We start from the raw sequence: 16,644 nt of genomic DNA, 5'->3' as shown, positions 1-16,644 counted from the left end.
CCAAGTGACATTTTGCTTTCCCCACACAGTGGTACCTTGGTTCTCAAACAACTCGGAACCCAAACACTGCAAACCCGGAAGTGTTCCGGTTTGTGAACCTTTTTCGGAAGCCAAACGTGCTCCGTTTTGAGTTTTATGCTACCAATTTGAGTGCCACACTTCCGTTTTGAGTTTCACGCTGAGGTCTGTCTGTTTTTGTTGTTTTTGTTTTGTTGGCTTTTTGTTTTGTTTTTGTGACTGTGTGGAACCCAGTTCAGCCACTCATTGATTGATTGATTGATTGTGTGACTGCAGTACACTGTTTACTGCTTCCATTTTATGGATCAATGGTCTCGTTAAGGTAGTAAAATTCATGTTAAATTGCTGGGTTTTTTACCTACTTAATTTCTACAGCTGAGAAGTACAATAGGAAGCCAGTGTGGAGGAGGGGTTGGAGTTTCGCACCTGGGAGATCAGGGTTCGAATCCCCATTCCGTCATGAAGCTCACTGGGTTAGCCTGGAGTAAGTCACAGCCTCTTCACCTACCTTGCAGGGTCGTTGTAAGGCTTAACTGTGGAAGGGGATGAACCACGTACTCCTGGGATAAAAAGGTGGGGTGCAAATGCAAAAATAAGTTCTTCTGTTTGCCTGCTTAAGAAGGCTGGAGGGGCCAGCCAGGTGGAGATGTCTGGCATCCTGAGATCTCCACATGATCACAATTGGTCACAGCTGCAAAACATACCTGGTTAATTTCTAACACTGGCTCTCTCTGCTAAAACACCCTCTGCGCATGCTCAGGGGCCTTTCCACTTCAGCTGGGCCTTCTGGCTTTCAGAGGCCAGTTCTAGGGCCAACGCAAAACTCTTATTGCTGTGACAAAGGCAGAGAGAGGGAGAGACAGCTAATCGATGGAAGGCAAACCTCTAATAAAATAAGAACCGAGAAAATGCACACACACACACACACACACAGAGAGAGAGAGAGAGAGAGAGAGAGAGAGAGAGAGAGAGAGAGAATCCACCCTCTCCTTCCCTTCTTTACCACAAGGTCCCCAAAGCCCAGGCAATTACTGGTGGGGGAACGAGAACGCAGAAATGGAAGCCACCAAGGACAGGTCCAGTCCGGTAAAATGATATATTATTACTTTTGAGAAGCTCTCTGGCCTCTCTGCCCTTAACAAGCTCCAGGCCGCCACCTTGTGGCCCAAAGCGATCCATGCAATAGTTTTTAGATGGGTCCGGCCCTCTCCAGGGAGAAAAAGGGAGCCCTTCACCAGTTGAATGGCTGCCTGTCACATTGCCACCAAAAGGGAGCCTGTGCCTCCCCCCCCCCTAAAAAAAAAGCTGCGAAGAACTGGCCCAAATGTATCCCCATCAACATGCATTTAAACCCTGCTTTAAAAACTCTTATTATTTTTTAAGGTTGCTGTTCTCTTTTTCCAGTTTCTACCAAACACGCAAAAAATGTGTGCCCAGGAACTTTGGTAGCTTTTGCATTCTCTAAATAACACTTTTTAAAAAACCAACAACTTGAAACTTGACGCGAGAGTTTTGCAGGTCCCTGAGCTGCCTTGGGCCAGGGCCAAGTGTGGCCCTTAAGGCCCCTCTATCTGGCCCTTGGGACCCCCCCTCCCCAGGCTACACCCTTTGCTGGCCCTCCTTTGCACCCTCTTGAGAGTTTCTGATGGGCTGGGGTTTTCGGATCTGTTTTTTGATATATGTCTATTACTCGCTCCCATGGGACGCTGCGGTGGCCGCAAACCTAAATGGGAACTTCATGGAAGAGAGGGCTATCAAAGGCTACTAGCCCTGATTGCAAGGCTCAGCCTTGACTGCTGGAGGCAGCGGGGCTCCTGAATACGAGTTGCTGGAAGCCGCAGGAGGAGAGAGCGGCTGAAGATCATAGGGCAGTTTGCAATATAAAAACATAATCATACATAACAGAATGAATCCCAGTTCCTGGAAACCTCAGGAGGGGAGAGGGCTGTGCTCGGATCCTGCTTGTAGGCTTCCCTTTGGGGCCTGTGGGAGAACAAAATGCTGGCCGAGATGGTTCCATTGGCCTGATCCAGCTACAGAGCTCCTCTGATGGAACCTCCATGCCCATAGACAGTCTATCTAGGTTCCTAGGTTCTCAGGGACATTTGGCCACTGCGGAGACAGGAGGCTGGAAACAGGTGGGAAACCGGCCTGATCCAGCAGGCTTTTGTTCTCGTGGTGTGTTTTACACTGCTTTTTACACTTGCGTTTCTTGCAAGTTGCTTTCTTTTCTTTTTCTGAAAAAAGCAATAGATAATAATCATCGTTTTGATAAATGGGAAGGCTTCCTTCCCGGCCCCTCCAAGAGCTCGCTTCTGCTTTTACCATCGGCAAAAGGCTTTCGCTTCCTTTTGAGGGGGAACGAGGCAGCAAAACCGCAGGGACATCGCTTCGAGGCAGGTGCAGAGACCACCATTTCCTGAGAGTAGCCCTGGCAGCTCAAAGTGTTGCAAGCCACTCGAGGCCTCAGAGAGGAGATGCTGTATAAGGAGCCTCACCAATGAGCCATCTGAAGTTTTTAGGTGAGAGCTCTTCAGTAACATCAGACTTCCCCAACCAGCTGCCCCTCCAGGTGTCGGAAACTACAACTCCCATCAGGCCCCTGGAGTCTCACAATGTCTTCCTTCTGCCGTCTATGCTCTGCTAACCTCTAGGCTGGAATTTGTTATACATAGGGCTGCCTCTGAAGACAGTTCAGAATCATAGAATCATAGAGTTGGAAGAGACCACAAGGGCCATCCAGTCCAACCCCCTGCCGAGCAGGAAACACCATCAAAGCATTCCTGACATATGCCTGTCAAGCCACCGCTTAAAGACCTCCAAAGAAGGAGACCACACTCCTTGGTAGCAAATTCCACTGCCGAACAGTTCTTACTGTCAGGAAGTTCTTCCTAATCTTCTTTCTTGTAGTTTGAATCCATTGCTCCGTGTCCGCTTCTCTGGAGCAGCAAAAAACAATCTTTCTCCCTCCTCCATATGGCATCCTTTTATATATTTGAACATGGCTATCATATCACCCCTTAACCTTCTCTTCTCCAGGCTAAACATACCCAGCTCCCTAAGCCATTCCTCATAAGGCATCGTTTCCAGGCCTTTGACCATTTTGGTTGCCCTCCTCTGGACACGTTCCAGCTTGTCAGTATCCTTCTTGAACTGTGGTGCCCAGAACTAGACACAGTACTCCAGGTGAGGTCTGACCAGAGCAGAATACAGTGGTACTGTTACTTCCCTAGATCTAGATGCTATACTCCTATTGATGCAGCCCAGAATTGCATTGGCTTTTTTAGCTGCTGCATCACACTGCTGACTCATGTCATGTTTGTGGTCTACCAAGACTCCTAGATCCTTTTCACATGTACTGCTCTCAAGCCAGGTGTCACCCATCTTCAGCTGGTGCAGAATTTGGTGGCCAGGTTGCTCACCGGGGCTAGGAGGTTTGAGAATATAATGCCAATCCTAGCCCAATGGCACTGGCTGCCAATTGGTTTCTGGGCCCAATTCAAAGTGCTGGTTTTGACCTATAAAGCTTTAAATGGCAATCCCTCAAGGACTGCCCCTCTCCTTTTGAGCAGCCCTGGACCCTGAGATCATCACCTGGGGCCCTTCTTTGTGTGCCTCCTCCATGAGAGGTCCTGAGGGCAGCAACACGAGAACGGGGCCTTTTCTGTAGTGGCTCCCTGCTTGCGGAATGCTCTCCCCAGAGAGGCTCCCCTGGCGCCTTCACTCCATGTCTTTAGGTGCCAGGCAAAAGCCTTCCTCTTCTCCTGCGTCTTTGGTTAATTAAGCAATCTATGGCCTTTTAAATGTGTTTTGACGAAAGGGGGCTATTGGTTTGTTTCATTGTGTGTTTTGAGTTCTCAATTTGTACTCTTACGTTGTGAACTGCCCTGCGATCTTCAGATGAAGGGCGATAATAACAATTTAATAAATGGTCATAATTATAATCTGGAGGGCAGCCAGGTTAGGGAGTGTTGCTCTAGGGGTGTCACTTGTGTGCCAAACTGACTCCTGGAAACCCAAGGATCTGCTGGGGGAGGGATAATTTGTCCCTTGTCACTCTGACCATTCCCCATGCTGGGATGAGGGGAAACCACAGGACCTCAGAGCAGAGGCGGCCTGCACAACTCTTCACAATCAGGAGGCAACCCCCCCAGAACAGGACCTCAGAGGGCATCTAGTCCAACCCGCTTTGGAGGCAGAAAATCCACTGCAGCAGGATCCCTGACGGAAATCTTTTATCTGCTATCCTTTGGGGCCAATAGAGAAAGCAACTGGCAAACGACATAGGAAGTCAGACCACTGGTCCATCTAGTTCAATACTGTCCACACTGACTGGCAACAGCTCTCCAGGATTTCAGACAGGGTGTCCGTTCCCAGTCGTACCTAGAGATGCTGGAGATTGACTTTAGGTGCTCTACCACTGAGCCACTGCCCTTCCCCTAAAAATAAATCAAGTTTCCAGTCCTCGAGGTTATGAATTCAGGGTTGAAATAGCAAGGGTTCATCTAGTTCAGTATCGCCTATACTGACTGGCAGCAGCTCTCCAGGACCCGGAGATGCGGCCAGGCCCTTCTGCATGAAGAGCGAGGGCTGTACCGCTACGCTACAGCCCTTCCCCAAGGGCTCTGCTTCCCTGCCACTCCTGGCTCAAGCTTGAGAAAAACACACAGGTAGGCATGTCACACCTGCAGGGTGTAGCAGTTGCCGTGTTGCCCTAGAGGCAAGCAGCCCAGCTTGGCTTCGCTGCCAGAGGACATCTTCCTCCTCTCCTGAGTCAACAGCCCAAGCACACCCAATAAACAAGGGCTGTTTGCTTTGGCAAGAGAGGCTTCGCCAGCCTCTCCCCAGGGCGGCATTGGCACAGCTCCACCAAGGACGGGTGCAAAGCAAGCAGGCAGGACTCCAAGGAGGCATTCCTGGGCAAGCAAGCTCCCTCCCAACCACCCACCGGCTCTCAGGAGGCACCTCGTACTGCAAGAACTGCGTAGCCTTTAAATCGGGTCAGGGCAGAAGCTTAGGACCAGCGGCTGAATGTGGAACCCGGTCTCTTGAGCTGCTGCCTGGACACACCCCTCACCAGCCCTGATTTAGTAATAATAAACACAGTTTTACCTTGGGTCGCGGGTGGCGCTGTGGGTTAAACCACAGAGCCTAGGGCATGCCGATCAGAAGGTCGGCGGTTCGATTCCCCGCGACAGGGCGAGCTCCCGTTGCTCGGTCCCAGCTCCTGCCAACCTAGCAGTTCGAAAGCACGTCAAAGTGCAAGTAGATAAATAGGTACCACTACAGCGGGAAGGTAATCGACATTTCCGTGTGCTGCTCTGGTTCGCCAGAAGCGGCTTTGTCTTGCTGGCCACATGACCTGGAAGCTATACGCCGGCTCCCTTGGCCAATAGAGCGAGATGAGCGCGCAACCCCAGAGTCGGACACGACTGGACCTAATGGCCAGGGGTCCCTTTACCTTTACCTTGGTTTTCAAACAGCTTAGTTCTTGAACGTTTTGGCTCCCGGACGCCACAAACCTGGAAGTGACCGTTCTGGTTTGCGAACTCTTTTTGGAACTCGAACATCCGATGGGGCTTCCGACTGGCTGCAGAAGTTTCCTGCAGCCAATCAGAAGCCGCGCTTTGGTTTCCGAACGTTTTGGAAGTCGAACGGAATCCGTTCCGGAAGGTACGACTGTAACAGCCAGGGGGGAAATTGCACCCTCCTGGAGTGTTTTTGCATGTTCTTGAATTCTGATCCTGCCTCGTCCTCGCCTGGATGTAAGGCAGAGAGAAGGGGGTGTGAGGGTCTCCGCGCAGAAGCCAAGGTGAAAATTATTATTTACTAAATTTGTATACTGCCCTTCATCCGTAGATCTCAGGGTGGTATACGAAGTAAAAATACAAAATTTAAAGCACAAAATGCATAATAAAAATAATATACTAAACAAACCAATAACCCCCCATTTCCAAGACACATCTAAAAGGGTATAGGTAGGATGTCAATCAGCCAAAGGCCTGGCAGAAGAGGAACCAGTCACCTGGCGCCTGAAGGTGTATAATGAAGGCACCAGGCAAACCTTCCTGGGGAGATGCATTCCACAAACAAGGAGCCACTGCAGAAAAGGCCCTGTTCTCGTGTTGCCACCCTCCGGACTTCTAGTGGAAGGGGCACACAAAGAGGGGCCTCAGGTGAGGATCTCAGGGTCTGGGGAGCTTCATATAGAGAGGGGCGCTCCTTGAGGTACTGTATTTACATGCAATGCCCCACCCACTTTTTCCACTGGCTCCGCCCACTACTAGCACACCCCGCCCCACAAAGCAATGTGACTCTCAAGCTGGAAAGTGTCCCCCTCTGTTGCTCAGAATTCTAGCCCTTAAGTTGCTTAATTTTAACGATTTTATTTTAATGTTAGCAAAGCTGCATTTCAAGTCACTCTGGCCCAGTCTTGAACCCACAACAAAATGGGCTGCTGGTGAAACATGTGCCCCCCCCACCCAGCTGTTTAGAGTGTAAGAAGAGTGCTGGATTTGTCAAATCCTCTTTTAAAGGCACCCAAGTTGGTGGCCATCGCTGCCTCCTGTGGCAGGGAGTTCCACAGTTCAACTAGGTGCTGCGTGAAAAAAGGACTTTTCTTTAATCTGCCCTGAATCAGATTACCCACCATTTCTAGTGTCCCTGGGTTTGCTGGACTCCAGTTCCCATCAGCTCCTGCTGGTGTGGCCAGCGCTCAGGGATGATGGGAGCCGTAGTCCAACTGCATCAAAAGGGGCCGCAGTTTAGCTCGCATTAAACTATCGAGGTTTTGTGTCCCTCTGGTTTTGAAGGAAAAGCAACCAGGACACACTCCAAGGGTGTTCTTTCCAACTGGGAGAAAGCCCTTGAGCGTTGCAGAGGTAGCCAGCAGGCTGGGTGGCCAAAGAAGGTCAAACTCGAGCATCTTTCTCCCTTCCAGGCAACAAAGCCTCTCCATGCGCCCCCAAGTGGTGAAACGGAAGTAGCGGCGCAGAACCTGCCCCTCACCTTTCCCTGCATCGCCCAGCCCAGTATCCTGTTTCCAACAGAGGTCAGGCAGATGCCTCTGCAAAAAGTCTGCAAGCAGAGGACAAAGACGACAGATCTCTGACACTTCCTGCCCCCATCTGTGGTCTAGCAGGCCTCTCCTCAATTTGGGTTTGCGCACTAAAAATACAAGAAATCACAAGGGGGGGGGACCGAGGTAGAGAGCAGCACCAGCTCGGGAAATTGCCAACTGTGGCTTTACTGGCAAGGCAAAAGATCGCCAGCACGATCAGATCACCCGTTTCCTTGCCGACCTTCTGCAGCTGAGAAGATAACAAATTGCCATCTGATCCACCTAGTCCCCTTTCTTTCTTTCTTTCTTTCTTTCTTTCTTTCTTTCTTTCTTTCTTTCTCTCTCTCTCACGCACACACACACATGGTCTGCAGAGCAACGAAAGCCCCAGCTGAAATCCTTGGCCGGCTGAAAGGATGTTTTGCTCATTTCCCCCCAGCCACCCTTGACTCTCAGGGCCTTGCAGATTAATCAACTCAAGTGCGTGGTTGATTAATCTGCTGAACAATCAACTCAAGCGTGTGTTGATTGATCAATTATCTACGTATGGGGTGGGGAAACTGTTTGCAGCCCAGGGGCCACATTCCCCACCTGGGGAACCTTCTGAGGGCCAGCCCTCAGTGGTGGGTGGGGCCAGAGGCAAAAGGGATTGGAACGATGCCGGTAGGTTTTCACACACACACCCACTCCCACCTTCCCACCCCCCATCCATTGGCCATTGACCCAGCAGGAACTACATCTTTGTTGTTTAGTCGTTTAGTCGTGTCCGACTCTTCGTGACCCCATGGACCAGAGCACGCCAGGCACTCCTGTCTTCCACTGCCTCCCGCAGTTTGGTCAAACTCATGTTCGTAGCTTCGAGAACACTGTCCAACCATCTCGTCCTCTGTCGTCCCCTTCTCCTAGCGCCCTCAATCTTTCCCAACATCATAAATTAGTATTATTCTTTATGGTATTGATATTGGCCGCTCAGAAGTAGAGTTCCCTGGTGGATACAGACCCAGGCGCAGTCCGCAAAAGCTTATGCCATAATAAGAGAGGTTAGTCTTTTAAAGGCGCGACCCGGCGCCTTTCTTGCAAGAGAGCGACGCATCTGCGCTCAGAGGGAAAACAATAATCCACAAGGTTGAAAGTCGGTAAATCACAACAGTATTATAAAAACAATTGCAGCCTTTAAAAAAAAAAAAGTTCACACAATCAGTGGGATTTTAAAAAAACCAAAAAAAACCCAACAGATCTCAAGAACCTGGAAGAAACAGAAGGAGCCAAGTGGGTTTCCCTGGGGGGGGGGGGTTTCCATAGCCAGAAGAGGCACCACCAATAAGGCCCTGTCTGCAATAACCCTCGGCTCCACTTCATTCAGCCAGTATACATGGGCCAAGACCTCCTAACTCCATCTTAAAGTTCAGGCAGGTAAGCATGGAGACAGTGGCCTCTCAGGTAACCTGGTCTCAAGCGGTTAAGGCCTTTAAATGTTACGCAGCTGCACATGGAGGAGGAATCCTGTTTGATGCAGATTTACACACAGGACTTGGGGGTTCTGACCCAATCAAGCTTCACTCTCCATTGGACCACCTCTTGCATCAAGCACCTGCTGGTGTCTGCTTGTGCACTGTCAAATTTTTTTCATTTTTTAAAAGAAGCCTGAGTAATTATATGCAAAATTACACACACACACACACACACACACACACACACTATTATCTGTATAAAAGAGCCAAACTCCAGACTGTATGATATTTTTGCAGCCTAATTTTATAACTACATCATATCTTCCTATATACATAAAATATAATGCTGTCATCAAGCAGCCCCCGCTGGAGGTGACACATTATATGAGGCACCCAAATGTCAAATTTGTTGAATACTGCTTTTCAAGAGACCCAGCCTTTTACGATTCCACTGGGCACTCCTCAGAACATGCATTCAATTACAGTACCTCCCCACCCCCACTCCCGGGGACTAGAAACTTGACTTTCTTCCAAAAAACAAAATTAAAACCAAGTTTCTCAGGAGGCTGAGGCTGCAGTCCTATAGCTGCAGGTGAGTCTCTTAAACTCTTGGAGGCACCTGCAAGATTGCACTGTGACTTCTGCACCAAGAAATTGAAGGAGTTTGCCCATTTCTGCTCTGTAATGGCAAAATGCTGAACGAAACCCTCTCTTTGGCTCTCAAAGCTTTACTCAGAGATCAGCAGTGCTGTAAGGAACCAGCTCAGCTGATAAAACTAAGAAGTTAATAATAAAGAAACCTAAATGAGCTAGAGATAAATGAAGTTTCAGAATTGGACAGCAAATGCAATCATCTTGATCAGGGCTAGGGGACAAACTTGACATGAGTCAACAGTGTGGTGCAGCAGCTAAAAAAGCCAATGCAATTATGGGCTGCATCAATAGGAGTATAGCATCTAGAAAGATCAAGGGAAGTAATAGTACCACTGTATTCTGCTCTGCTCAGACGTCACCTGGAGTACTGTGTCCAGTTCTGGGCACCACAGTTCAAGAAGGATACTGACAAGCTGGAACGTGTCCAGAAGAGGGCAACCAAAATGGTCAAAGGCCTGGAAATGATGCCTTATGAGGAACGGCTTAGGGAGCTGGGTATGTTTAGCCTGGAGAAGAGAAGGTTGAGGGGTGATATGATAGCCATGTTCAAATATATAAAAGGATGTCATATAGAGGAGGGAGAAAGGTTGTTTTCTGCTGCTCCAGAGAAGCGGACACGGAGCAATGGATTCAAACTACAAGAAAGAAGATTAGGAAGAACTTCCTGACAGTAAGAGCTGTTCGACAGTGGAATTTGCTACCAAGGAGTGTGGTGGAGTCTCCTCCTTTGGAGGTCTTTAAGCAGAGCCTTGACAGCCATATGTCAGGAATGCTTTGATGGTGTTTCCTGCTCGGCAGGGGGTTGGACTGGATGGCCCTTGTGGTCTCTTCCAACTCTATGATTCTATGACCCTCCAGGTGTTGCTGTCATATAATATTTTATTTATTGCCTTTATATCCCACCTTTTGCTCCAAAGGAGCTCAAGGTGGCGTACGTGCTTTCCCCCCTTCTCTCCCAATAATCCTCACAACAACCCTGCGAGGTAGGTTAGGCTGAGAGAAGACCGCTACTGGCCCAAGGTCACACCCAGTCAGCTTCATGGCCAAGAGGGGGAGATTTGAACACTGGTTTCCCAGGTCCTAGTCCGGCACTCTAACCACACTGGCTCTAACCACTGCTGGGAGTTGTAGTCTAAAGCATCTAGAGGAAGCCAGGTTAGTGACGGCTGGTCTAAAAGGATGCCAAACACAGTAGAAACCTAAGCTTGGCTCTGAACGGCCGCAGGACGCAAACCTGCCAAGAGAGCTTTTAGCTAATTAAAGAAAAGGGGAAAAAAGTTTCACATGGGAGCATCAATATATAGGACACAGGTCAATAGCCTTGGAAGAAAACCACCCTCTCAAAAGACACAGCTGTACCACCATCAATTTGGCAATGTGGACCGTGACCTTTGGACAAGCATCTTGCCTCCGAAAGAGCTGGCACAAGCAGTTCTCCCTGCGAAGGTCAGATTCAGCTCAAACACACCCAAGTTCCCCCAGGATAATACAAAATATAAAGCTGAAACTTCCTGGTTAGGAAAGGAACTAGGTGGGTTGGGCAACAAGTGGGGAGGGAATCAGCCGCATGAGAGAATCTCAGCTTTCCTTGAAAAAAGCTGAGCTACATTTATGTATCTGACAACAGCCACACGGATGCTACCTACGTACTAGCCCAGAGATGGAAAGGAGGGAGTCCCTTACCTGAAAGGAATGGCAAACTAAGCTGATGGACTATGCAGAAATGGCAAGGCTGAACCAGAAAGCGCAGTAACCAAGAGGACAAAAAGTTATTGAAAGAATGGGGGGGGGGGAATTATAATCTATTTAGGAGACCACTGTGAGCAGATGGAAACATTAGCAGGATTCTAACTTCACTTGTAACGTACCAGTGTTTCTCCAAAAATAAGACACCGTCTTATATTTTTCCTAAAAAAACACACACACTATGGCTTATTTTCAGGGGATGTCTTATTTCTTTATTAAGTATGATACAGTTTAACCTACACGGTTAAACTGCCTATCACTATGGCTTATTTTCGGGGTATGGCTTATATTCCTTGAATGCTTAAAAATCCTGCTATGGCTTATTTTATGGCTACGTCTTATTTTCGGAGAAACAGGGTAACAAGTTCTATGGATAATAGGGATGGATACAAAATATAGATTATATGCAGTTTTAAATGTTGATAATAGGACCCATGGAGGGTGGGGGGGGGGAGTCTGGAGATTCAAAGAAATCTCTATATACGGATATGTATTTGGTATTGTTATAAATTTATATTTGTAAAATGAAATAAAAACGATTTCAAAAAAAAAAGTTGAGCTAAGCTGCGTTTTAAAGTCGAAGCTGAAACTAGTGCAGCCCCAGGGAAAGAAGCTTCCGACAGTGGAATGGACTGCCTTGGAAAGTGGGGGTCATCTCTCAGGGGTACTTTAGTTGTGATTCCTGCTTTGCAGGGGGTTGGACTAGATGGCCCTTTGGACCCCTTCTAACTCGATGATCCTACGTTTCTATGATCTGGCTGCTCTAGACAGCCCTAGGTGTGCACAGGCACAAACAAGCAACAACCCCGCGGGAGGAACCCAGCTGAAAATCCATTCCTGACCCATTTGGCTCAAGACTGCCTTCTCTACCCAGCAGCGGCTCGCAGGGGTTTCAGGCAGGGGGTCTCTCTGGAGACGCCAGTGTGGATTGAACCTAGGACCTTCTGAAGTCAAACAGCGCAGGCAAAAGGAAACAGGTTGCCTGGCGCTGTTGTGAGCTTGGGCGACTAACCACCCATTCAAAGTGGCCCACGTAGGTGGGCGAAACAAGGATTTGGCCGGATGTAATTCCGCATCCCTGGCATTGCCAACGTTCAAAATTAACCAGGCGTATTTTGCACCTGGCAATCGGCCGCTTGCGACCAAGTGAAGATGCCTGGGGTGCAAGAATGGCGCCTGGCATCTCTACCACCTGGGGATCCTTAGTGCCTGGCTTATACATCTGAGTTTCTAACAGTGGGCCTCCGATGAGAATCCCACAAGCAGGACCTGAACAGTGATGGGCAGCCTTTTGAGCTTGGTGTGCCAAAATTCGCCAAAAAACCGAGCATAACTCGGGTGGTGTGTCACTTCAAGAAAAAACCCATAATTTCGTGATATTTATAGTTTAAATAACAAAAATGTATAATTGTAATATATAACTGTATTTAATAAACCAAAAACTAATTATTTAACCAAACCAAAAAACCCTTATTTATCACAAAGTGCCCAGAGTTGTCGAGCTTTTTGCGGGGAGCTACTGACCAAAGTTTTGGAGTTTTTTTGGGGGGGTGCAAAAGTTGCTTTGTTATTGGGGGGGGGTGCCCCAAAGCTGCTGCGCTTTTTTTTGGGGGGGGGGAGAACAGAAATAAATGATGAATAATACCTTCGCTGGAACTAACATGCAGCACCAACATAATCTGCCAAAGCGCCAAAAAAATCAGCACAGAACAGGTTAAAAAACAAATCATAGTCTGCCAAAGCGCCAGGGGGGAAGTACAGAAAGGGTTAAAAAACCAATCTCTGGCTACCAGCAACAACAACAACAAAAGGATCCGGGTTTTAACAGCGGAGACAAGCTGTAGGAGCAGGAGAACAAATGGGGGGAAACAACAACAACAACAGTGCGAATGGGCCGATGGAGCGCGTGCCAGCAGTGAGGGCTCTGCGTGTCACATCTGACACGTGTGTCATAGGTTCGCCAGCACTGCCTGAAGGCAGCAGCAGCTCTCTTCACTTGCAGTTTCCAACAATGCAGAGGCATTGAGAACAGAGCCATTGCGCCTTGTGGCCAGGGACAGCCTCAACCTCAATGACTTTCCTTCGCTCTCTCTGGTGGAAGCAAACAGTGTAGCAGTGCTGTGTGACAAAGTCCTTCCTCTTGACTTTGCAGAATCTCTGACCTCTCAGCTTCATCAGATGACTCCCGAGTTGCATGACAATTGAATCGCCTCCCACTTGGTCCTTGTTAATGGGACCTTCTTCTTGCAAAGGTCTTCTGCTGAGCTGTGGTTCTTCCCCACCCCCCACCCCCCACCTCTTACTACCAGGTCAGATTCTCTGCCCACCCAGGCCAGTGTTGCCTGCTCTGAGCGGCAGTGAGTCTTCAAGATCCCCTGCCCTGGTCCTTCCCACCTCTTGCCAATTGATCTGCTTACATTTCAAGCACACATTCCCCCCCCCCCCAAGAATTCTGGAACCCTCACAGAGAACTACAGTTCCTGTTACCTTTAAACTGCAGTTGCAGTTCCCAGGATTCTTCAGTGGTGGAGGGAAATATGCTTTAAATGTATGGCGTGTAGGCAGGCTTGGGGTTTGGGGGGATTGCACCTGGGACCTTCTGCATGCCAAGCAGCTGTCCTGCCACTGAGCTGTGGCCTGATGGGATTTGGAGTCTGGCACCCCTTGCCTTGTGCCATGACATTCATTGCTTGTGCACCAAGAGACTGCATCCCGTCTTAATGTTTAATTTCCCTCTAACCCCAACCCTCCCTGTAACCGCAGGTGTTTTGGGGAAGGTGTTGTCACTTAGACATGAGCACAGGGCCCTCTGTACATGCCCAGGGGCACCTTGGGCTCCCATTACTGCAAAGACATCGCTATATTGAGTGTTAGCGCTGAAAACTGGCTTGGACACCCCAGGACATTTCCAGCGGGGATGAATCCCCGTAACCCCCTCGAAGCTATGTGTGCATAGCTGAGAGAGGATTTGCCTCTAGGGGCCAAATTAAAACCCGGGATAACATGCTCTTCCTGAAAGCCCTGGACCTATTAAGCTATTTTGACAGCGGCATCAATCCTGCTCTCTCTAAGGAGCTGCCTCGGTCTTCCCTGGAGAGGCTTTGCGGCTGGCAGAACGAAAACAAACCCAAGACTTGCTTTGAGCAATGGGCTTGGTTCCAGGTCTGAATATTGAGGCTGAGCTGGGGGAATCTGTGATGCTGGGCTGTGGGGAGGTTTGCGCCCCAAAATCTGCTGCTGTTGATTTATTTATAAAAACTGTTTGCCTACTGCTTTATCAAATACATCAAAGCAGTTTCCAACTATAAAGCCATAAAACCATACAATAAAAACCATAAAGAAGTTTAAAGAGGGCATCCATTAGCCTTTGTCGAAGGATGTATTATTAATTTCATGCAGAGGCACTTAATTTGTTGTTGTTATTTATCAAGGGATGTTGGTACTCCAGCAAGTTAAGGCAGCAGTGTTAGAAACTCAGATATATAAGCTAGGGGCTCCTTAAACTAAGTTGCCAAAATGGAATGTCTAGTTGCCATTTGGGGACTAGACGACCCTAAAGTCTTATTTTTCAGATGACGGACTGACTGTGATTGATATTCAAACATCTGGTTAGTTTATATGACAACCTTGAGTTAGATTAAGAACTTACAGAAGAAAAGTCACTTGATTCAGGGACAGTCCACGTATATAGGGGCCTATTCCGACCTCTTTTTATTAATGGTGACACAGACCATTCATAACATAATTCTTCACAGCTGTGAGTGAGCAGGGCAGTGGGGTGGGGTGAGCGAAGACAAGAGACAATTGACTCGTTCACCGCTCTTGCTCAGGCTGCACAGAAGGAATATTTCGGTTCCCGAAATTCATTCAGATAAAATAGAAGTGTGAGAATTCTACAGGATGTGGTCTTAGTGTGTGTGAAAACAGTCCAGATCCAATGATCCTCGGGCAGGCACTCCCAGATGGAGATTGTTAGACACCATCCTGCCGCCTGGCCATCCTCACTTTGATAGCCTGGTACAAAATGAGCCTGGCGCCAGACACCCCCCAATGGGCAGCCTGCAATCAGGATTAAAGCACAAGAGCAACACTCTCCCATCCTGCGGTTTCCAGCAGCTGGCATTCAGAAGCATGGCTGCCTCCAGCTGTGGAGGAAGAGGAGAGCCATCCTGGCCAGAAGCCAAAGACAGCCTTATCCTCCATGAGTGCCAGATAGCCCAAAGATGTAGCTCAGCACAAGGCAGTTAAGTCCCAAAGCTGCAGTCATATCCCAGGAATGACACTGTTATAATAAAAGGTGCAAAGCCAAGTCAGTTCAATGGAGCCTCCCTGGACAGACGCAGTCTACCACAGTCTTTCTGAAAAATGGGAGAGAGACTGAGGGTGGGGTGGGACCCCTTCTCCTCGCCCGAAGACCTACCTATGGACGAAGCATCCTCGTGGTCGGAGCTGGTGCAGCTCCAGTCACTGCTTCCTCCTCCTCCTCCTCCTCCTGCTCTTTCGGGGTCGCTGCTGCAGCCGGGAGACTCGCTTTCCTGGGCCGGGCGCAGGCGGCGCTCGGGGGAGCCGCAGCCGTCGGGGAGCTCCCGATTTGGGGGGCGTTTCCAGAGGCGAGGGGGCGGCGGCGGAGGCAAGCGCCGGGCCAACGGGGGCTCCCCCGGCGCCGCCGAGTCGTGCGCCCTAGGCGCGCCGGGGCTGGAAAGACCCCTCGGCGTCTCCTTGTGCGCCCCGGGCGCGCCGGGGCTGGACGAGGCGGGCGACTGCCCTCCGCCTCCTCCTTCTTCTCCCCGCCGCTGCAGCGCCGCCTCCAAGTAGACCACTTTGAACTTCTCCTCCTGCAGGGCCCGCTGGAGCCGCTGCAGCGTCCGCCGGCACCGGCCCAGCTCCTCCTCCATGGAAGCCACCGAGTCCAGGCGCAGCGCCGGCGCCGCCTCGCCGGGGAACTCGAGGCGCCAGTGGCGTTCGAACTCCGCCGCCGCTTCTTCCCCTTCTCCCCCTGGGTCTCCCATGGCTGGACGCCGGGGCCGGTTCGGGGCCTCCCGGGGCGGAGGTCCCTGGCCGAGGATGGAGAGCCCCGTCCCCACCCCTTTGCGCGGAAGGTGTTCGCCCGGCCGCCTCCCCCGGAGCACAAATAAATTCAAACTTTCCCCAAAGTTTCCTCCTCCTCCTCCCTCCTCCTCCTCCTCTCGCTTCGGGAGCTTCTTCCGCTCTCGGCGCCCTGGGCCAGCCCCTCTCTCCGCCCGGAGGGATCCGCCCAGCGGGCGGGGCTGCAAAGGCCGTCCCAGGATGCCGTCCCAGGATCTGGTGGGCGCGCTCCTTCTGCGTGCAAGAAGACGCGCAGGACCCCCTAATGCGCGGTGCACGCGCTTGCTGGAGAGCAAGAGTGGCTGGGACCAGCCCCCCCCCAAAAAAATCCAAACGCGAAAAGGGGGTCTGAATCGTTTCCTCATATTCCTAGAGAAATGTGTGTCTGGCTGCCTTCCCGCAGTGGTTGCCAAACTTTGCCCGCCAGGTGTTTTGGGACTACAACTCCCATCATCCCTGACCACTAGGGATGATGCGAGTTGTAATCCCAAAACAGCTGGAGGGCCAAGTTTGGCCACCACTGCCTTACAGGGTTTCCAAAACTCTGGTCTCCAGCTGTTGTTGGACTACAACTCCCATCATCCGTAACTACCGTAGCAGGACCAGTGGTCAGGGATGATGGGAACTGTA

General features: G+C 50.0%; 1 protein-coding gene across 1 annotated transcript in view; it reads right to left on the bottom strand.

The window, feature by feature from the left end:
* Positions 1–16,093, bottom strand: part of ABR (ABR activator of RhoGEF and GTPase) — a 121,091-nt gene extending 104,998 nt beyond the window's left edge. The window contains exon 1 of the mRNA XM_035138839.2: positions 15,350–16,093. Within this exon, the coding sequence (XP_034994730.2) occupies positions 15,350–15,938 (589 nt within the window). The 5' untranslated portion in view covers positions 15,939–16,093. The remainder of the gene's footprint in view (positions 1–15,349) is intronic.
* Between the last annotated feature and the right edge of the window lie 551 nt (positions 16,094–16,644).

Source organism: Zootoca vivipara, chromosome 15 (assembly GCF_963506605.1).
Source record: "Zootoca vivipara chromosome 15, rZooViv1.1, whole genome shotgun sequence".
In the NCBI taxonomy this organism is placed as follows: Eukaryota; Metazoa; Chordata; class Lepidosauria; order Squamata; family Lacertidae; genus Zootoca; species Zootoca vivipara.
Note: the sequence above shows the minus strand (reverse complement) of the source record. Positions and strands in the feature narration are given on the sequence as shown.